General features: G+C 39.9%; 1 protein-coding gene across 4 annotated transcripts; it reads left to right on the top strand.

Moving 5' to 3' along the window:
• The first annotated feature begins 1,063 nt into the window (after positions 1-1,063).
• Positions 1,064-22,797, top strand: LOC123757167 (Friend leukemia integration 1 transcription factor). 4 transcript variants are annotated; one of them, XM_045740617.2, is made up of 6 exons: positions 1,064-1,162; positions 6,308-6,674; positions 14,685-15,897; positions 16,614-16,697; positions 18,070-18,262; positions 20,458-22,797. In XM_045740617.2, exons 3-6 carry the CDS (start codon positions 14,721-14,723, stop codon positions 20,567-20,569), a joined length of 1,566 nt encoding a protein of 521 aa, XP_045596573.2. In that variant the 5' UTR covers positions 1,064-1,162; positions 6,308-6,674; positions 14,685-14,720; the 3' UTR covers positions 20,570-22,797. The 4 variants fall into 4 exon arrangements, with proteins under 4 accessions (XP_045596573.2, XP_045596575.2, XP_045596572.2 ...); XM_045740616.2 differs by having other exon boundaries at positions 1,075-1,162; positions 6,291-6,674; XM_045740619.2 differs by lacking the exon at positions 6,308-6,674 and having other exon boundaries at positions 1,066-1,162.
• Position 22,798: the final 1 nt, after the last annotated feature.

Raw genomic sequence — 22,798 nt, 5'->3', positions numbered from 1 at the left:
ATTAGCATATGACATCACGTTCATTGCCGGCATGTTTGATGTGACGTCAGGTTTATTGCTGGTGTATCTGATTAATGCGTGATGTCACGTTCTTAGTCGCCTTATTTGAGTGGTTCATGACGTCACAACAGGCATATAGTCTGTACTGCACAGTAGCACTGTGCAATGTACAGTACTAAACTATGTAACCTAAATTAACCTAATCTGGCCAAACGAAACATAACTAATACTGGCCATAACATGTTGTTCACAGGGAGGCGGTACCCTAGAGGTAATTACTTCAAAATTATTAATTAATTAGTGCTATTATCTACTTCTTGTCCATGGTTTGGTTAGGTTAAGGGTTACATTAGGTAAAGGTTATGCTAGATTAAGGTTACACTAGGCTTTATTACATTTAGTTACGTTAATACCGGGTATTATTCTTAAATGTGTGAAATATGAGATTAAAAAACTATTTGAGTATCCCCTAGAATTCTATTTACAAAAAAACACTAATTCTTCAAACCCAAATTATTTACAAAAAAAAACTAATTATTTGACTTTCATAGAAAATGAGTTAAGTATAGACGTTATATATTTTAAACCAACGAATTATAATACAATAAAGATAAAAAACTTGAGAATATTCTTTATTTAGGACAGAGATTCACTGACAAATTTAGAAGTAGACTGTTATATCAGATCACACATATCTAGATAACTATTCAGTTGGTGTGTGAATGGGTTTGTTATCTTGTGGTAATCACTTTACCCTGAGAATGGGTTCCTATTTTGAATTTCAGTATTATTAGTATAGTTGTATTATTATTTGCCCTAATAAAAACCCTATAGATTTAGCATATATGATACCACACAACAATTAAAAAAAAATATTACCAAACATACCTCTTTCACTGAATTACATGATATTTCCTGATAACTTTCAAGTCTTACGTCAAAACTGCAGTGTTTCAGGCTGCGTAGAATAGGGACTTTCCCGAGCCTTCTAGGGGATGTTCCCCGCACTCCCGGGAAGTTATGAAAGCAACACCCGCCCATCATTTAAGTCAGTCACCCGGCGACCTCAGTCCAGTGAGGATGTCGCTTAGCAAATACTATTCTCGTATTAGACACAGGAAGAATGACAAAGTTTTGGACGGTCATGGAGCATTTTGAGTGGGTTAGTGACTATTTTCTGTTGCAGCCACATGAGACTTCCTGTTTGCTGGTCCTTCTTTAATTAAATTAACACATACTCGATTATTTGATTGTAAGACAGGCTATCATTCTTAGCTAACGTTTCTCTCTCCTTATGGTTTTCGTTTAATAAATAAAGCCTTTCCATTATCTCAACTGTCAGGGATCTCTGGAGTGCTATTCACCTCCAAAGGTATGACGAATTTCCCGACATCCCGTCCAAGATCAGCGGCGAAAGGGAGGAGGACATAGCGACTTTTCGGTCACAGGTCTGCGTCCTGTCCAAAGACACTCCGCTGGTGACTACGATGCCGAAGAGAATGAGTTCTCTGACGACCTCAGACGACGCTTGTCCTCTTGTTCAAATTTCTTACTCTTCCTCGCTTCTCATTGACACCATCTGATGTCACACCACTTCAGCTCCCAATCCAAAAATGCCTCATACAGAATATTAACCCGATATATAGGCAAGGTTTTTTAACGAATAGAACAGCCACGAGCGCAGTGGTCTACATCCTTGGCTCACACCCAATGATCCCTGGTTCGATCCTCCGGCTGGGACAGAGACGGATAGGCATGTTTCCTTTCACCTGATGCTACTCTTCACCAAACAGTAAATAGATACTCGAGAGTTAGGCAACTGTTGTGGGTTGCATCCTGGGGAAGGTTAGCAGTTGGCCTCGATAGAACTAACAGGGTTACTGTATGGGAAACAGAATGATGAACCACATCATGTGGCCTCTAAATATATATATATATATATATATATATATATATATATATATATATATATATATATATATATATATATATATATATATATATATATATATATATATATATATATATTGTGTGTGTGTGTGTATAGATTGAGGTAGTAAGACTGAGAACCAATACCACTCGGAGAAGCTGTGAATCATAGTGAGTACTTACTGCAGACATAGGGACAACTAAGAAAAAAAATCCCATGCATGGTGAGCACCCACGGTTGTAAGGCGAGTAGTTTTGGAACCATTGCTGTTTCTAGCAAAAAATGTATCTCCTTTATCCACTTTGGGGCGCTGTTCCTGCTGCATTGTTTGCTGGCTTTTGATAGTCTGGCTGCATACTAGGGCTGCCAGGATATACAATTTTGTGGTGAATTCTGCAAAGCTAGAATCGCGTATTATTGGGCTTGGCTCCTTATTAAATATTGTTCCCTATACTATTTAATATGGTTCCTTTCTAAATATTACTTCATATTGATTTTTAGTCTTAACGCCTCGGCTATGTAAATCTTAATATAATTAAAAGTATTTAAAAACTAAACGGGTTGAGGGTCGCCAACACCAATAGTCTGATTGAATGGGTTAAGGATGACTGAAACCCTTTGACAAGGTACAGAAGGGTCTAAATAAGCATACGCCAATCTATACTTAACAAAATGACGCATCGCAACTATGTCAATAAGTGATGTAACGGGCAATGACCACTAAGAACGTTTTGAAACAAATGAGTAACCAGGTCTGGTATTCCCGCTTGGGTTACCAGACACCTCCAGTATCTGATGCTCCTTTTTGCGGGACGCAAATGGCATTCCTCCACACTCGGAAATACCTGGATTATACGTATTAGTGGCTGACCCCCTGCCACACCTCTGATGTGCGCACGCGTGTGTGTGTGTGCATGTATTCGCCTAGTTGTGTTTACGGGGGTTGAGCTCTGGCTCTTTGGTCCCGCCTCTCAACCGTCAATCAACTGGTGTACAGATTCCTGAGCCTACTGGGCTCTATCATATCTACATTTGAAACTGTGTATGGAGTCAGCCTCCACCACATCACTGCCTAATGCATTCCATCTGTTAACTACTCTGACACTGAAAAAGTTCTTTCTAACGTCCCTGTGGCTCATTCTCCACCTGTGTCCCCTTATTCGCGTACCACCCGTGTTAAACAGTTTATCTTTATCTACCCTGTCAATTTCTCTGAGAATTTTATAGGTAGTGATCATGTCTCTCCTTACTCCTTTGTCTTCCAGTGTCGTGAAGTGCATTTTACTCAGCTTTTACTCGTAACTCACGTGTGAGTGTTATCTGAAACTCAATGTTTCTAATTTGGAGTTTCTCTGATCTTCGTGTGTTGGATTATGCATGTATTTTTGTTTGACATTATGAATACACTTGAGCTCATTATATATATATATATATATATATATATATATATATATATGTCGTACCTAATAGCCAGAACGCACTTCTCAGCCTACTATTCAAGGCCCGATTTGCCAAATAAGCCAAGTTTTCATGAATTAATGTTTTTTCGTCTACCTAACCTACCTAACCTAACCTAACCTAGCTTTTTTTGGCTACCTAACCTAACCTTACCTATAAATATAGGTTAGGTTAGGTTAGGTAGGGTTGGTTAGGTTCGGTCATATATCTACGTTAATTTTAACTCCAATAAAAAAAAATTGACCTCATACATAGATAAAAGGGTTGCTTTATCATTTCATAAGAAAAAAATTATAGTAAATATATTAATTCAGGAAAACTTGGCTTATTAGGCAAATCGGGCCTTGAATAGTAGGCTGAGAAGTGAGTTCTGGCTACTAGGTACGACATATATATATATATATATATATATATATATATATATATATATATATATATATATGTCGTACCTAGTAGCCAGAACGCACTTCTCTGCCTACTATGCAAGGCCCGATTTGCCTAATAAGCCAAGTTTTCATGAATTATTTATTTTTCGACTACCTAACCCACCTAACCTAACCTAACTTTTTTCGGCTACCTAACCTAACCTATCAAGATAGGTTAGGTTAGGTAGGGTTGGTTAGGTTTGGTCATATATCTACGTTAATTTTAACTCCAATAAAAAAAATTGACCTCATACATAATGAAATGGGTAGCTTTATCATTTCATAAGAAAAAAATTAGAGAAAATATATTAATTCAGGAAAACTTGGCTTATTAAGCAAATCGGGCCTTGCATAGTAGGCTGAGAAGTGCGTTCTGGCTACTAGGTACGACATATATATATATATATATATATATATATATATATATATATATATATATATATATATATATATATATATATATATATATATATATATAATATTATTATTATAATATAATATTATATATTATATTATAATATATTATTATAATATAATATAATATTATTATATAATATTATAATATATATAATATTAAATATATATAATATATATATGCAGATATAAATAAACATAAATTTAGCGAGCAATATAATAGTGTAGGGTAAAATATTATTTAAAAAATAATCTAAAAGTGTTTTCAAGGATCTTACAAGTTACCGGTGACTCCGCAGTCACCCGTGAGTCACATCCGCTAATTTATTTAAATCTTGTTGTGTGTTATATATTTAATTGAAACGTTTGAAGTCGACTGAATATTTATAATGTGTATATTTATGGGTACCGTTGTAAATAATTATACTATTGTAAATATTATAATTATTTACAACGGTAAATAATTTAACATTTGAGTCTTTCTATATTAAGTCATTTAACGATTACTCCCCCCCCCCCGGGGTAGAATTACACGCCCTCCCAAGGATACAACCCCACCATAACAAGCTGACTACCTCGTGGGGTACCCATTAACTGCTAGGGAAACAGGGTATTAGGTGATAGGAACTTTCTGTCCCGCTAAGGGATTCGAACCCATAATTTTCGATTGTGAGTCGAAAATGAACCCAACTGTACTACCCCGGGACATGACGAAACACAATATACTGCCTCAGCCATCATGGAAACATAGATTGGTAAGCTGCAATGGGCCTTTTGGCCCCCATAAGTGAGTTGCTTTACCGTCACCTCATCCTGGGCTATGTTTCTGGCAGCACAAAAACTTGTAACCTTACGGGCTATTCATGCCCGTGCCACCGCTTGGGGTGGCTTAATCTTCGTCAATCAATCAATCAATCAACTTGTAACCATTCGCACTCTTTCTTAAAATGAAATAGCCTTAATGAAATTGTAAAATGACCTTTGGAGAGATAATTTTTCAACTTCCTTCTCAAGTAAAGAAAAGCATTAGAAAAATAGAGAACATTCCTGCTAGAATCATTGATCTTATCCTTTCTGTCATATTCAATAATATATCTAGCAGAAAAACTGCTACCAACATATATATATATATATATATATATATATATATATATATATATATATATATATATATATATATATATATATATATATATATATATATGCGAACAAGCCTGAATGGTCCCCAGGACAATATGCAACTGAATATATTTATGCAACTGAATATAAGTTTTATATATATATATATATATATATATATATATATATATATATATATATATATATATATTCATAAGTAGCCATACAGGAAAAATGTAACAAAATCAATCCGAAACTTTCGTCATTCATCACATTTCCTTGAAGATGTGTTGAATCAGGAAAGTTCTCGGATTAATTTTCTTTTGTTGATACTTAAGCATAACTGAATCACCCGCTTCGTAATTATTCTTGCACATCTATACTATAAGAGAGAGTGTCTGCTTGTCTATTTGTCCGACGTTGGAGATCAGATGGTTGGGTTAGTTTCATCAAAATTTGCAGGGAAAATGGTCTGAGGTATGGGAGCAACATAGGCTGGTCGGAGTAAACCTAAGTTAAATGATTTAAGAAATATTAACAATTATAAACTACCCCCCTGGGCCATTTTCATGGAATCAAGTGTGAAATTTGGCGTGTGATTTATGTGGAGTTTTCTGTCATGATAATATTCTTAGACCCATTTTTATTATAATAATAAAAATACGTAAGTTTAATAGCATGATATTTTGTTTTGCTTAACTATTGAAATAAAATTGTGAATATAAAGCCAGTTTAAAATAAAAATTCCCGTTGTAATGTACAGAATTTGTTATAGTTTCTCCCGTTGTAATGTACAGATTATATTTCAATAGATTCTCCCGTTGTAATGTACAGATTATATTTCAATAGATTCTCCCGTTGTAATGTATAGATTATATTCCAATAGCTTCTCCCGTTGTAATGTACAGATTATATTCCAATAGTCTCCCCTTCCCTCTGGACAGTTTTCTATGATACACAGAAAATGTTGCCGTCAGTTGCCATGTCTGCCGAGAGCCTTACGCGCTACGGGGAAATCTACTCCACAAAACTGACTGGAAATAGCTCCTGTCTGCGCTGGTGCCGGCGATGAGTGGTCATGGGGCCAGCCCCGTGATCGACGGTCATGATTGGCAGATTATCGCGCGGCTTGATGGCCCATTACCAGCGCCGTGTGGGGTTGTACAGTGAAAGAGAAAGTGGTGATGGGAGCCAGCTATACAGGTGGCTGGAGTGGAGTTCGTGCATCATCGCTCGTACGCCACCACCACCACCACCACCCACCTACCACCACCACCGACCAGCACCACCTACCACCACCACCTACAAACGTTAACTCCCATAGCCAGGTGAGCCATTTGTTGACTTTTCCGCCGCTACAAGTGGTGTCCTCAAGTCATTTTCTATCGCCAAGTTCCTGCGAAGCGTCCGTCTGGGGCCTCGGAATGAACGGATTTCCGACCGAGAGTAAAAAAGATTACATGTTGTGAAATTTGTGAATGAAAATGGAACGTGAGTGAACTAGTTATAGTGAGTGGAGAGCCACGTGATATTGTTTACCTCCCTGGGTGTTATGATATGTCCCCCTAACACACACACACACATATATACACATCAAGCTTCCCACATGACCAGCAAGGGAAACACAGCTTTAGCCTTCATACTGGTAGCCTGAGGTACGTGTATTTAATCAAGGAATGAACTTGATTGACGAAATAAGTTGCACGAGGAGGCATAAATCGCAGTACAAAGTTAGGAAAGGAAGTAGCACCATAGCCAGCAGCAGCAGCAGTGGTGGTGGTTTAACCTTGACCTGCTGACCATCTCTTTATGGCAAATAAAGAGACTTCTTGACCATTATCAGAATAATTTTTAAGCCCCAGCCAAATAGTGACACTGATACTGCTTTATTTGTTATTGATATCAATGATTCCACGCCCGTATGGTATGAAAATGGTAGAAATATGGCTCCAAGGACAATGGCTGGGCGGAAGACAAACTCTTGAGAAACTGGTTCCTCCTTTACAGGTGCTATGGCGCATCGTCGCCACCTTGAAGGGAGGAGCACCAATACATTCTTCCTGCGGTGATTATGTTCCCAGAGTACACGGGCTTAGGACTCTTCATTTGTACATTTAAGATATACTTATAAAAAGCAAAAACACAAATGACCTGAATTTATAGAGGTAGCCAGAGTTGATCAAGGTTGGATGGGGGCCCTTGTGACGCATGCACAGCCCCAGCTAGACACACACAGCCCCAGCTAGACACACACAGCCCCAGCTAGACATACACAGCCCCAGCTAGACACCCACAGCCCCAGCTAGACACACACAGCCCCAGCTAGACTCACACAGCCCCAGCTAGACTCACACAGCCCCAGCTAGACTCACACAGCCCCAGCTAGACACACACAGCCCCAGCTAGACACACACAGCCCCAGCTAGACACACACAGCCCCAGCTAGACACACACAGCCCCAGCTAGACACACACAGACCTAGCTAGACTCACACAGCCCCAGCTAGACTCACACAGCCCCAGCTAGACTCACACAGCCCCAGCTAGACACACACAGCCCCAGCTAGACATACACAGCCCCAGCTAGACACCCACAGCCCCAGCTAGACACACACAGACCTAGCTAGACTCACACAACCCCAGCTAGACTCACACAGCCCCAGCTAGACTCACACAGCCCCAGCTAGACTCACACAGCCCCAGCTAGACACAAACCCCCCCAGCTAGACACACACAGTCCCAGCTAGACACACACAGCCCCAGCTAGACACACACAGCCCCAGCTAGACACACACAGCCCCAGCTAGACACACACAGCCCCAGCTAGACACACACAGCCCCAGCTAGACACACACAGCCCCAGCTAGACACACAGCCCCAGCTAGACACACAGCCCCAGCTAGACACACACAGCCCCAGCTAGACACACACAGCCCCAGCTAGACACACACAGCCCCAGCTAGACACACACAGCCCCAGCTAGACACACACAGCCCCCAGCTAGACACACACAGCCCCAGCTAGACACACACAGCCCCAGCTAGACACACACAGCCCCAGCTAGACACACACAGCCCCAGCTAGACACACACAGCCCCAGCTAGACACACACAGCCCCAGCTAGACACACACAGCCCCAGCTAGACATCCACTAGGCTACTTCCAGAACAAAGAGGCATGAGTTAAGAGGAAAGGCTGCGTGAACTGCACCTCACGTCGCTGGGAGACACAAGAGTTAGGTGAGACATGATTACCACATTCAAAATTCTCAGGGGAATTGACAGGGGTAAATAAAGACAGATTATTTACATGGGCCGTATTGGTCGAGACCCATACAGCCCAAGTCAGTATTTTCACGGAAGTATGGATGACAATTTATAGATTATTTAACACAGGTGGTACTCGCACTAGGGGGCACAGGTAAAACCTGAGTACCCAAATAATCCAAAGAAACATTAGAAATAACTTTTTTCAGTGTCAGGGTACTTAATAAATGGAATGTATTAGGCAGTGATGTGGTGGAGGCTGACTCCATACACAGTTTCAAATGTAGATATGATAGCGCCCAATAGGCTCAGGAATCTGTATACCAGTTGATTGACATGAGAGGCGGGACCAAAGAGCCAGAGCTCAACTCCCGCAAGAACAATTAGGGGAGTACAGCTTTGTTAGACACCCACAGGTCGAGAGGGTGTGTAGTTGGTGAGGGTATTTGCTATTTGTGTCTGCAGGGTCGAGCTGCTAGCTCTTGGTCCCCGACTTTTAAACCGTCGGTTGTCCACTGTTCTCATTTCCGATCTAATTTTTCTAATTTGTTTCTGCTACGGCCGGAAATCGATTCCGGAATGCCAATGGAGAGGGTATGTGAGGGTGGGTGGGTGGTGAGGGTGTGAGTGTGTGGTGAGGGTGTAAGTAAGTCAAGATGTGAGTGGGTGGGAAAGGTGTGAGTGGAGAAGGTGAGAGTGTGTGAAGGTGTGAGTGTGTGCAGGTGTGAGTGGGTGGAGGTGTGAATGGGCGAAGAAGGTGTAAGTGGGTAGAGAAGGTGTAAGTGGGTGTAGAAGGTGTAAGTGGGTGTAGAAGGTGTAAGTGGGTGTAGAAGGTGTAAGTGGGTGTAGAAGGTGTAAGTGGGTAGTGAGGGTGTAAGTGGGTGGTGAGGGTGTATTAAGTGGGGTAGCGGGTGAGGGGTTACCGCGACAGATGGGCTAACATCCTTCTCTGGGAAAATTCTGGTCACTTCGTTTTTGTGTAGGCGTAAGTATTTGTGTGCGCGCGTGTGTGTGTGTGTGCGTGTGTGAGTGAGTGTGTGTGTGTGCTAGTGGTGGAGGGAGATCAGTCTGCCTCATGGTGTAGTGAGTGATAGCGTGATTCCTTCCATCTCTCCTGTGTTACACCTCCTGCAAGCAGAAAAAGGTTAGTCCGCGCTTACCGATTAGGCTAGTTAGTGAATATATCACCGCCTGAATTGTTTAATTGTCTTTGGGGTTAAAACCTTCAATATAGCGTTACTTGTCAACCTTGGATGCCCTAGTTTATTATTATTAGTAAAAGTAGTAGTATTAAATCAACAGAACTTCCACAGTAGCAATAGTCAGTGTTAGTAGTGCTTTAAGAGGCTATTGGTGGTGTGGTGTTGATAAATTGTAGTGGTTTTGTAGTAGCAGTGTTGATAGTATCAGTAGTAGTACAATTTTAGAAGTGGTAATATCAGAATGTGTACTCAAGAGTCCTCGAGAGTAACATTAGTAGTTAACGGTGAAAAGCCTAATGAGGACGACCCAGTTGTAGATTATTTGCACACAAACATCTGCAGTTTGTTTTTTCAGTGACTATATCGCTGTTTTGATCCGTAAATCTGCTCTAGATCAAGGTATATTGGTCACTAGGCGTGTATCCTTAAGGAGAGTCCGCCATGTGGATCGCTAAGATTTGGTCAACAGAGGTTTAAAAAGGCACAAATTTTCCTACATTGGATCCTTGTCCCTCTCTCTCTCCGTGTGCTGTAGCGAGCCTTCTGTGGAAGTACATGCACTCACACACACACATACATACATACACACATACATACATACATACACGCGCGCGCGCGCGCACACACACACACACACACACACACACACACACACACACACACACACACACACACACACACACACACACTCTCTCTCTCTCTCTCTCTTACTCTCTCTCTCTCTTTCTCTCTTTCTCTCTCTCTTTCTCTCTTTCTTACTCTCTCTTTCTCTCTTACTCTCTCTTTCTCTCTCTTTCTCTCTTACTCTCTCTCTCTCTCTCTCTCTCTCTCTCTCTCTCTCTCTCTCTCTCTCTCTCTCTCTCTCTCTCTCTCTCTCTCTCTCTCTCTCTCTCTCTCTCTCTCTCTCTCTCCCCCCCCCCTCCCTGCCCTCCCTCCCTCCCCCTCTCCCCCCGTTTCATCTCCCCTCATCATTCTCTTATTCCCCGCAATATCCCCTCATCCTCTGCCCGACTTCCCTCATCTTACTTCTTCACTACATATTAGGACACAAGAACATAAGACACAAGAACATAAGACACAAGAACATAAGAATGAGGGTAAGTGCAGAAGGCCTATTGGCCCATACGAGGCAGCTCCTATTTATATCCACCCAATCTCAATCATAGATTGGGTGGATATAGGTATAAAAATATTATTTTCACTATATACTATCTTCACCATAACCATTTTCACTTCACACTATCTTTATTATCATGTATCTATATTTCCTACTTACTGACCTGATGGTATCACTGTAACCTGAATGAATTCAATTCATCGTTTTCAAGTAAATCATGAAAATGCGCTTGTATTTTTTTTTATTAATACTGATAATATATATTTTTTTTATTAATGCTGGTAATATATATTTTTTATTAACATATTTAGGTACATGTGCATTTGTGCAGCTGCCCTAGACTATATGAAGAGGGAGTACAGTGTGTTAAAAAGCTAGCTACGTGATGCAAAAATCCCCATCACACAGGATGGTTAGTCATACAGGAGGCATGTGATAAGTAGTCTGCACTGACAGACTCTGGGTGCATTGTGAGAATATCATCATTAACACGAGAGTGAATAAGGCAGCAGTGATTACTAAAAGTCCCCATCTCGCAGGATGGTTAGTCATACAGGGCCATATGTTTAGTAGCCTGCACTGGTACTTTAGGGAAAGAGTAACTTGAACACTCTACGGAAAACACATACCCGACTTCATTTGAAAGTTTCAGGAAATTCGCAAGGGAAAGAAGGGGGGTTGAGTTTGAGTTCAATATATATATTTTAAACTGCAAATTCCGGTGAGGTCAGCTACATTCGTGTGACCTTATACCTTAGACAGGCATTCTTAGAGATATAAGAAAGAGTCGTTCCCTCTTACAGATTTAAAGAAAAGTCATGCCCTCTTATATATGTATATATAAGGAAGAGTCATTCCCTTTTACAGATATAGGGAAGAGTCGTTCCCTCTTACAGATATAAGGAAGCCATTCCTTCTTATATATATATATATAAGGAAAAGTCGTTCCCTCGTACAGATATAAGGAAGAGTCATTCCCTCTTACAGATATAAGTCATTCCCTCTTATTTATATATATAAGGAAAAGTCGTTCCCTCTTACAGTTATAGATTGCAATGCTTCATTTGATAATAGATTAATAGGCATGATACATTTACAGAGCTTCGTTCTGTATTATTAAATTAGTAAAACAGAACGTATTATTATTATTTCGAATTACATGAGAAAGGCGTTTCTGTGTAACTTCACAGTGTTAAGATTTAATCCAATTTTGTTAAGTTTCCCTGGTGGCTGTTGTTTGTATATGTTAATTTTCTCTTATAAATGTGGATTTATCTATTATTATTATTATTGTGTACTATTTAGAGTTAACAGTTATATTTGTTTAGAATTTTTTACTATTTTTATTTTATGTAACTACCCAGTATGATTAATTTTCTTATAAATGACGTGAATAGATACTGGAATGTTTATCTTTACATTTAAGGATATATTAAATGAAAAGTAAACTCTGTCTCTCCGAGTATACAAACTTCTTAGTTTACTTTAGTCATGAATAGTGATCAGAGTTAAAGTATTGTTGCTGGATGGTCAGTAAGCTCTTGTGTGGTATTAATAACCCTTTAGAAAACTGTTAGGCCTTATGCCCAATACTACCGCATTTTGATGATAGATATACTGTAAACTCTGTGAAAGATATATCCCAGTTTTCAGTGTATTGCATACACAGCAAGTTTACATTAGTTCTGGGCTATATACAGGTCTAAAGTATACTCGCTTTTTTTTTTACCACAGACATGGCCACACATTTACAATGCTAACCAGCATATATACATTTTCTTCTGTCCTCCATGGACAGGGTTAGAGATGTGTTAAACATATAGTTCAGGGGTTTATTGAACAATCAACCACAGAAGGTGATTCGGTGCTTTTAAAATGCTAAGCTAACCTACATACGTAAATACATAGGGTTGGTCAGTAAACTAGTGTCACGGCCCTAAGAATTCTGATGTAGCTGCTAGGCCTTAAGGCCAACCCAACTGTCAGTCTATCAGCGGTTGATGGCTTAGCGTGGGTACAGTTTAGTTGTATAATTGTGCTTTTGTAGATTTACATCTTGTCATACTCTTCATTATTGCATTGATTCATTACCCTTTGATTCAATTATTGTCGTGATTTGTATTTTGAAATATTTTGGATCAATTTAAACTACTAAGGGTTATCAAGGGTAGCTGAATAGTCAATAGTCATTCCCCTCAGAATGATATAAGAATGGATATCTTTATTCAGATATCAACCTTCTATATCAACCCCTCCATCAATCTTTTAATATTCTTTACAAATATTGTAAACAGGTGATTATTGAGCAATTAGAAAGTATACTTTAGTCCTGAACATTGCCCCAGAACCAAAGTAAACTGAGTCTATACACTAAGAAATGGGCATATATATTCCTGTTAGGGAGTGGGAGTGATGCTATTGCTTCCCGGAAAAGATGTGCTTGGAATTCCCAAGAACTTTATGATCGTTGCAGTAAAAGTAGGTTTGAAGCAGGCAATACTTACTGCAATTTTACAGGTACAGTACGACACTTAGATGTTAGAATCCCCCGTCTGTAATTGCCTCGTGTAATGGGAGTCTGGTGATGCTAGGCTGAGTTGCGCCAGATTCTAGCGTAACAGCTGATGGCTTTCGATTTTGCTCTTAATTCTTGAGAATTGCTATTGGTAAATTTAATTTGTAAATTTTGCCCCGAGGGGCGAGTTTATTGGGCAGCGTCACTCATCATGTGAGTGGACACACCATTGGTAGTCTTCTAACTTTTCGACTGTATTTAGCTTTCCAATCTGGTCTATCGAGAATAAATAAGCCTTACTGTATTTTGATTTGATTGTTTTTTAATCGCTGATTTGAGACCATCTGTAACATACTGGTTAAATGCCACCACGGATTGATTGGCCTTTCAGATCTAGAGACTCACTGACCAGCCCATTCTCCTGATTTGCCACTCCGGAAATCGTCCAACCTCCTCCTACCCCTAATCCGAAACCTAGGAGCCCAAGCAACCCACTTAACCTATCACACAGGTGCATACAAAACGCCGATATTTTTTTTCAACAACAGTAAGTTAAGGGTCCTCTGATAGGTTAGGTGGGCAGGAAATTCTCAGTTTCAAAACGGTATGAAAAACGTTAATGGAAAGAATCCTTTTCTAAGCTTGCCGAGTAAGCCGGACGACTCAAACAGAAAACGGAACAGTACGTCACTTTTGTGAGTCGATTTCATTTCAAATTACGTCCAAATTTGGCCATAGTGCGCATACCAGCCAAAAGTGACGTTATTTTTAAGAGGACGGGTTGATTTGTGAGCCGTTATATTAGGTTGCATTCGTAGCGTTGGTTCTCATAATGTACAAAACTCGACCTGTTAGTTGAGAGGGCGGGGGTCGAGGCCCTGGCACCGAGAGAGTTGGGTCTCTTAATACATCCTGGCTAGAAAATAACTAACAGAACTGAAAGGATTAAGTTCAAGGATTAAGAACAGAAAGTACGGTACGTTTTACCCTTCATCATGCAGCCTGCCAGAGGATTGTTTACGTTCAGGCTGGACAGAAACGACGTCACTTGAACATCATGTGTGTGTCTATTGCGTTATTTGTCTTAGCTACGTTATTAAGACGTCTTGTATGCGGAGGATATTGTATTAAGTATTACCCCAAATATATTTAAAAGTTTATTAGTGGCATTATAAATTTTAAAAAATTGGTGGGGTCCACCATTATTCGTTCCCTCATGTTTTTATTTGTGTGTTCCAGTGAGAAGACTGTCACCTCTGTGAGAGATTGAATGTTATGAGTTCCACGAACCAGGGAAAATGGCCAGTGAGGAAACACAAGCTCCTATCTGCCGTCTCCCAAGACCAATTGTCCTCTGTGTTACCACGTCAACCAGATCTCCCGTCTGGGTCTTCTCATCAACCCAGTGTCCTCACTGGGTCGCCTCATCAACCCAGTGTCCCCTCTGGATCGCCTCATCAACCCAGTGTCCCATGTTCGTCAGCGCACCAAGACAATGTCTCCTCGACTTCACTATACCAATCACAGGCCTACCTGTCTCCGCACCAAAACCGACCATTGTCCGCAGCGTTGCAGCAAGTTCAAGTGACCCGTCTTTCACCACACCACCTACGACGGTACCAACTCTGGATGTCCTCATTGCCACCAGAACATGATAGAGACTCCTTCGTGTCGCATCAAGATGAGACGTTCTGCAGGTCACAGTGTGAAGATCATATGTTCTCTCTATCCCAGCAACAAGAATATGTGTTGACAAAATCACCTCAGCAAGCTCGGTTATGTACTGGATCACCACACCAAGACCAGCTGTTGACAAGGTCACCACAACAAGACCGGTTGTCAACTAGATCATCGCATCAAGGTACAATGCGGTCTTTGTCACCAAACCCCAGAAGAATGTCTTCCAGATCACCTCATCAAGACCAGATATCTTCCAGGTCACCATATGAGGACCATATGTCCTCTCCGTCACCATATCAGGACCATCTATCCACTGGATCACCAAGCATGTCTTCACCAAGGTCCTACGAAAACCTTTCACCAAGATCCTGTGAGAATCTCTCACCTGCTTCCTATGAAACTCCCTCACCAATGTCATACGTGACCCTCTCGCCCATGGCTTATCAGCCCCACACTGCCCCAGCTCAGCAACCACCCTCCAGAAACCAGCCATGCCAAATCCGCTTCGTCCCGAGTTCGTGGTTTGACACACAGGAGCACCTCAGTCAGTATCACACCTACAAACATCCTGATGAGCACTGGCATAGGATGCCCCATCACTCCCACCAGGACCTGTATGGTCATGAGCCTAAGGACCCTCGCTGCCCTGCACCCAAGGACCCCTACAGCCGCTCCCATCAAGGCTACTACGGTTACATCCACTCTAGAGAAGACAGACCTCTGGTGATCGACTTGGAGGAGGAAGAAGCACTGGACCTGCGACTGACCGCAAGTGAGTCAATATTGAATTCAATTAAAAAACGCCATTAATATATGTTTGTACCTTTATAATTGAGTTAGTTTACACATAATCCCAATACGTTACTTACCTAAAAACCCATAATAAGAGCATGTGTAATTATTTGAATTATATACTGTATAATTAAGATTGAGATTTTGAACCTATATCACTATCGCTGGGAACTTCCCTAAGACTGTATTTTTAGCACTATCCTTCAGCAGCTGTAACCCATTTCCCCTGTAACTACTTTTAGCTGAGTGCTCTCTTTAGTTCGGTTACGTTGTTAGAGGGTGTTTGGACGGTCTGGTGGTATGATATTGTAATACTGCTGTGACCAGGAGTTAGACCAGTCGAATACCTTTTGAATAATTTCAATTTAGTATTCCCTGTGTATATTAATTACCTGTTAAATGACCTGCTAAGAATGTAATTATCTAGAGGAGTTTGTCATGAAGCAAGTAATCACCTAACCACAATATATCATTTGGTTTGGTGTTGGGGGTTAAGGCCTATCAACTGCGGGAGGATTATTAAGGACAACAGTTCACTGACCAACCTGTAAATATACTTTAGTTCTAAACATTAGTCCAAAAGTAAAGTAAACTCTGTGTGTAGATACACTGAGAAGCACGGGGCCCACATCTCAGTATACATTGCATATCCCTGTGCTCTGTAGTACGGTTTTTAATGGTCATTTTACATTTCAGAGACTGATGCACAAGAGGCTATGGATCAGGATAGCCAAGGTACCCATGACTCGCTCAAGAAAATCTCAACAAAAAGAAAACGAGGTGTGTATTGGAATTTGTAGGCGACACTGCATCAGTACTGTAACTGCACCTATGCCAGGCTTAAAATAATACTTTTTCCTTTATACAATGTTTCATAATTTATAGAATACTTGTAAACGGTAAATATACCGTTGAAAATGTGTTTTTTTTATATTTGCTCCGTTAATATCTTGAAGTATATAACTGGTTTACTTATCATAATTGTGACGAGGCTGCTCTGAATACCGTGGGTTAAGAGTCCTTCATTGAAAAATATTCAAACTTCATATTTTCAATTAATGCTTCTTATTCTTGTTTTTTTATTGTGTCGACCAATCACTAAGTCACAGACCTCTAATAATTATGGCACTCCAAAAATGGGTTCATGTTTAAGAAGAAATTAATAATTTTTTAACAAAATGCAATAATTCCGATCTGATATGTGACTGTCCAACAGCAATTGGTGATCTCTTAAAAACAATATTTCACTCTCATCAAGGCCGTCCAGCCCAACCACTTGGACTGGACGGTAGAGCGCCGGTCTCACTTCATGCAGGTCGGCGTTCAATCCCCGACCGCCCAAGTAGTTGGGTATTGCCCCCCCCCCCACCTCACTCCCTCGTCCCATCTCAAGTGTTTATTCTGACCTCTTCCAAGTGCTATATAGTCGTAATGACTTTGCGCTTTCCCCCTGATTCTTCAATTCAATTTTCAACAAGGCCTCAACCACATGCCGCAGAATTGCAATTGACATTCCGTAGATCAATGTCCGTCTTTATCAATATTTTCACTTCACTGGACCACAGTAATTCAAATTTATCGTGAGAGAGGTTTGAAGGAAAATAATTAAAGCAGTCATTGTCTCCAAGGCTTACTATCAAGAATAGATCAGTGGTCTGATCAACCAGGTTGTTAGACGTTGAACTCATTCGTGTGTGTGTGTGTGTGCAGTAGACAATCATAACTTTTACATAGTAGAAAATTAATTAAATAATTATGGGAATAATATAATAAATAATAAAAAATTCAAATTCCAGGATCGCAGTTATCAGTGGGAATGAATTTACGTACTGTTGAATTCAACTGAAATTTGTTGAATGAGTCCCTATTGCCATAACGTGTGATTTATGTTGACCAATCCACACACTAGAAAATTAAGGGACGACGATGTTTCAGTTCCAAAATGGTCCAGGACGGACCAAAACGTCGTCGTCCCTTCATTTTCTAGTGTGTGGATTGGTCAACATACTTCAGCCACGTTATTGTGACTCGTCGCCTGCGTGTGCTTTATGATTGATTAAATAATCAGACCAATAGACAAAGAGAGAATGAGAGACGGAGAGCAGCTACATGCCGCAAATATTTACATCACACACACACTGCATGTTTCTAGATCGAGGACCCAAGTCGTGGGAGTTTCTGATGCGACTTTTGGCGGATGAGGCGACCAACCCGTCAGTTATTCGGTGGGAGGACGAGGCGGCGGCCACCTTCAGGCTGGTGCAGCCCCAAGAGATCGCCCGCATGTGGGGGACCCGCTCCTGCAAGCCTAACCTCACTTACAATAACTTCGCTCGGGCCCTCAGGTCAGTTATCTCATTTTCAGTGTACTTCTGTTTTTTTTAGCGTAAAGTACTTCATCTTCGTCTGTGTACTCTAGGTCAAACATCATCTTTTCATTACACTCTTTAATATTCTTAAGTTTTATGCACGTTTTCCTTCTTAGTATTACTTTTCATTCGATTGATAGCCTCACATCTTAATCTCAAGTCTTTTAACGTCAAGATAATTCAAAATTTTGCCGTAATAATTTGTATTCTTTATTTTTTTTACAAAAACTAGGGGTTCATTAAGAATGGTAATGTTGTCCCTAATGAAACTGCAAGCTAAGAGCCGTCAGCTCATTTGAAGCCTGACCCAAGATATTATTAGATATTATTAGTTCCCATCAGGGATAAACTATATTTATTGCCAAGTTAATGTTGGGTACTGGGTGAAGCTGGAGCCAACTGTATGCCAGAGCCTTGATATTGTCAACTGACTGGAGTTCAGCTACGTGTTGAGTGAGCATGTTCTAAATGCCAGGTATTTCATTCAGCCAAGGAATGAATGATCACTGATAGTGACATTCTTGAGAATGGCACAGCCTGCATGTGGCTATTGATGGTTGAGCACCTTGTGATGTGGTTGCCATCTTCTGGTTGTTCACAAAGTTGGGTCATGTGTGGAACCTTAAGAACGGTGGCCTTGTACATAACACCGCCAACATCTCTTTAGTGTTTGAAGGCTTTAGTGTACTGACCAGAATCGGCCAAGACTGAAGGCGAGTCTTTTCACAGATTCTGTGATTTTTAGGTACATTCCATCATTGTTCCTGGCTTCTCAGGTACCTTTTCTCACGTTTCTTCCTTCAATGGTATCTCAACTTGTGTTTCTTGTTTGTCTTCTAAAGCACCGTTGAATTGATGCCGCCGGAGGCAGCTAGTTTATTGTGCACCCCATACTCATTCTGTGAGCGGTAGCGCAAAAAGCATTACAGAGGACACAAAAAATCTTTATCAGACCTCAACTTAGATTATTACATAAACAATTTCATCTATCCTTCACACCTTATAATTACAATGTCAGTTAGTTACAGAGAATGTTCTATTTCAAGAGCTGTATATTAACAGTAAGTCATTATACATACATGGTAGGTTTTATCGCTAATGCATAATTGTTTGAGCAATGGAGATATTACAGAGTCAAAGGGGAGCTGCTGTTTATTATTAGTCTTCACAATACACTACTTATTTCTTAATCTCATATGTCGTTTATCTACTGGAAGCGAAATATGGATACAGTGCAAACATTTCAGGTATTTTATCCTTAGTAATAAGATAGGTTGCCATATCATACGGCGTGAGCTTAGATTTATCTCTAAATGGCTAAATTTTACTACAATCCAAGATATAGTGTTCGAGTGTGTATGTGTGTGTCCCTGTCTTTGTTCACACACTTTACACTTTACTTCATCTAGATCCCTATACAAGCCGAACTGCCAGAGATACTTGTAGCCAAGTCTTATTCGAGCTGTGATAACGTTTGTTAGTCTGCTGACTTTGTTACTTGCCCCATACACATGTTTTACTTCACACATTTCATTGTGATAAACAGTGGACCTGCTAGTTCCAGTTTGCACTGTTCTACGTTCTTCAAATTAATCCAGGAGTTCTCGTCTAATGACACTTTTAAGGGACTTATTTGATAACTCAAGATTCCGTTCAATACTGTCTTTATTTACTGCAACCTTAGCAAGGGCGTCAACTTTATCATGTTCCTTCAGGCCAATGTGAGAAGGAATCCACAACATTTTTATATTTACCCTCTTGTTAAGTATGCTTATATATCTATGTCTGGCTTCTGAGACACGCACGTTATTGCTTGATGGCAAACTATTTATTGCTAGTAGTGAGGAAAGGAAGTCGGAAATAATTAAGCTGTCTACTTCAGTGTTGTCAATAATTTCGAGTGCTACCAGTATTGCTACCAACTCAGCTTGCATTGTGAATATTTTCTGGCTTCTAAGGTACCATCTACTCATATTTATGCCTTCTAAGGTACCTCTACTTATGTTTATGCCTTCTAAGGTACCTCTACTTATGTTTATGCCTTCTAAGGTACCTCTACTTATGTTTATGCCTTCTAAGATACCTCTACTTATGTTTATGCCTTCTAAGGTACCTCTACTTATGTTTATGCCTTCTTAGGTACCTCTACTTACGTTTCTTGCGTTCCTCAGGTACCATTACTCGACCAAGTACTTGACGAAGGTGTCGGAGCGTCAGCTTGTGTACGGTTGTGGCCACGAAGCTCTGAAATTTCTTGCCAAGTTGAAGAACCAGTCATGCTAAAGGTGGTGGTGCAGTAGTAGTGGTGGCAGTCGTGGGGGGTACTGAAGTGCCATATTGGATTCGTGTGCGGCATTATGGGTGTTGATCATCCTGGACATGCTGCATGCTGAGATCAGATCCCCTAGCGGTTTCAGGGAGGACTTTAGCAATGATAAAAAAAGTGACAGAAATAACAGCAAAATGCATAGGCATGTTGATAGGCTATTGGTTATGTTGATGAAAGAGGATGTTCAGGAAGCTCTTTCTTTTGCTATCACTGAGAAGCAGTCTAAGTTGAGTAGGCTAAGGGACTCTATGGTTCCTAGAAGCACTGAATAAATGTAGACTGCAGCAATGCAAGATTTTCTACCTGAGAATGATCAACGTCTTGCTGAGTATGTCCATATGTCTCATTACGTGATCTATTCCCAGAGCAGCAATTTTTTCCCATCATAATCCTGGAATCATAAACCTATGCACACAAGGAACAAATTTATAAAAAAAATATTTTTTATTATGGCGAGAAGGACTGGTTGAAACTATTTAGGCTCTATGGCAGAGTAGTCTACATCCTCGGCACACAACCGAGGAATCCCCGGGCAGGAAAGAAGGGCATGTTTCCTCTTTACCAAATGCCTCTGTTCACCTAGCAGTAAAATAGGTACCCGGGAATTAGGCAACTGTCGTGGGGTTGCATCCTGGGGAGGGTCATCAGTAGCTGGCCTATGAGAGGGTGGGAGGCGGCTCAATTAGCCTAAGTACTGGCTTCCTGTCCCAGTAAGCAGGAATTATTGTTTCTTAAAAGCAGATACTTGATTGTTCCTCTTCGATCCATCTTTAGGCGGGATTGTTGAAGTAACCGGAGTGTCGAAGGGGAATGAGCAAAGCGCCACTATTGCACACAGTTCCTCTTCTCATTACCGGTTGTTGTACAATGTAAATTCTATGTATATACTTGATGACTGAGATCTCGGTGGTGATAGTGTGCATTAGTGTTCATCTCTGACTACAACAAGTCTGCCAAAGAACATGTTCTTGCTGTGAATATCAAGGACAGGGACCACCTCATGACATTGTAGTAATTAGCATTTATAAAATGTAATATATTGAAGTAAAGGCTTTTGTAACAAAACCTATGTTGTGAATATTCCTACGTAATGTGTACAAATATTCTTAAGAGTATGTGAAAATGGTTTAAAATTAAAGTGTAACACAAGTAGCATGGGTTTATATACTGTTTGAGGTGTACTGTGCTTCTCAGTGTATATTTGTTGTAACTAATAGCCAGAACTCACTATTTGGCCTAGTATGCAAGACCTGATTTGCCTAATAGGCAGAGTGAATGTTATTTTAAAATATTTATTTTCCAATTGGTTTATTTATTAGGAACATGAATTATTGACATAAGTTTGATAAAATTGCTGTTAGTTTAACACAAATTAAAAAGAAAACATATATAATGAAAAGCTTTTTTCCCTCCATAAGAAAACAAAATTAGAAAAATACACAATTTCAGGAAAACTCGGCTTGCTAGGCAGCTTGGCATATTAGTACAACATATTCCTTGAGAGTATACGTTCGTCCTGTGACTATTATGTTATTATGTTGTAACAAGAGGACGATATTATGTTGTTGTTGAAGCATCATCATGCCATTATTTAAGTTGTAATTACATGACGTCACCATATGTTCTTGCTGCGTAGGAATAACATACTGTTATATTGCAATGATATCATAACATGAGGAGATTATGTTGTTGTAATATGACATTATTATTATATAATACGGCATTATTATGTAATATGAAATTATTTGTTACTGCAATATTGTAACGTGACATTATATTTTGCAATGCTATAATATCGTGACATTATTGCTGTTGAAATTTGTAACATAACATTATTTTTATGTTGTTACAATATTGTAATATCATGTCATTATCATGTTGTTGAAATGTTGTAATATCATGATATTCTGTTGTTCCAGTGTTGTAATTACATGACATTATGTTGTTGCAACGTTGTAACAACATAATATTATTATGGCGGTGCAATGTTGTAAAAACGTGACATTATTATCTTTGTTGACACTTTTGTTGCAACGAAGAACAATGTCGCTGTGCATTACACTGTGTATATTGCCACAAGTTGTCACCCACAGTCAAAAATGTCACCCACAATTTAAGATACAATGCGTTAGGTAAGAAAAACTAGTCTTTACGTTGAAAAATAAATAATTTTGTTGTTTTGT

Source organism: Procambarus clarkii, chromosome 13 (assembly GCF_040958095.1).
Source record: "Procambarus clarkii isolate CNS0578487 chromosome 13, FALCON_Pclarkii_2.0, whole genome shotgun sequence".
In the NCBI taxonomy this organism is placed as follows: domain Eukaryota; kingdom Metazoa; phylum Arthropoda; class Malacostraca; order Decapoda; family Cambaridae; genus Procambarus; species Procambarus clarkii.
This window is presented reverse-complemented; position numbering and strand designations above follow the sequence as displayed.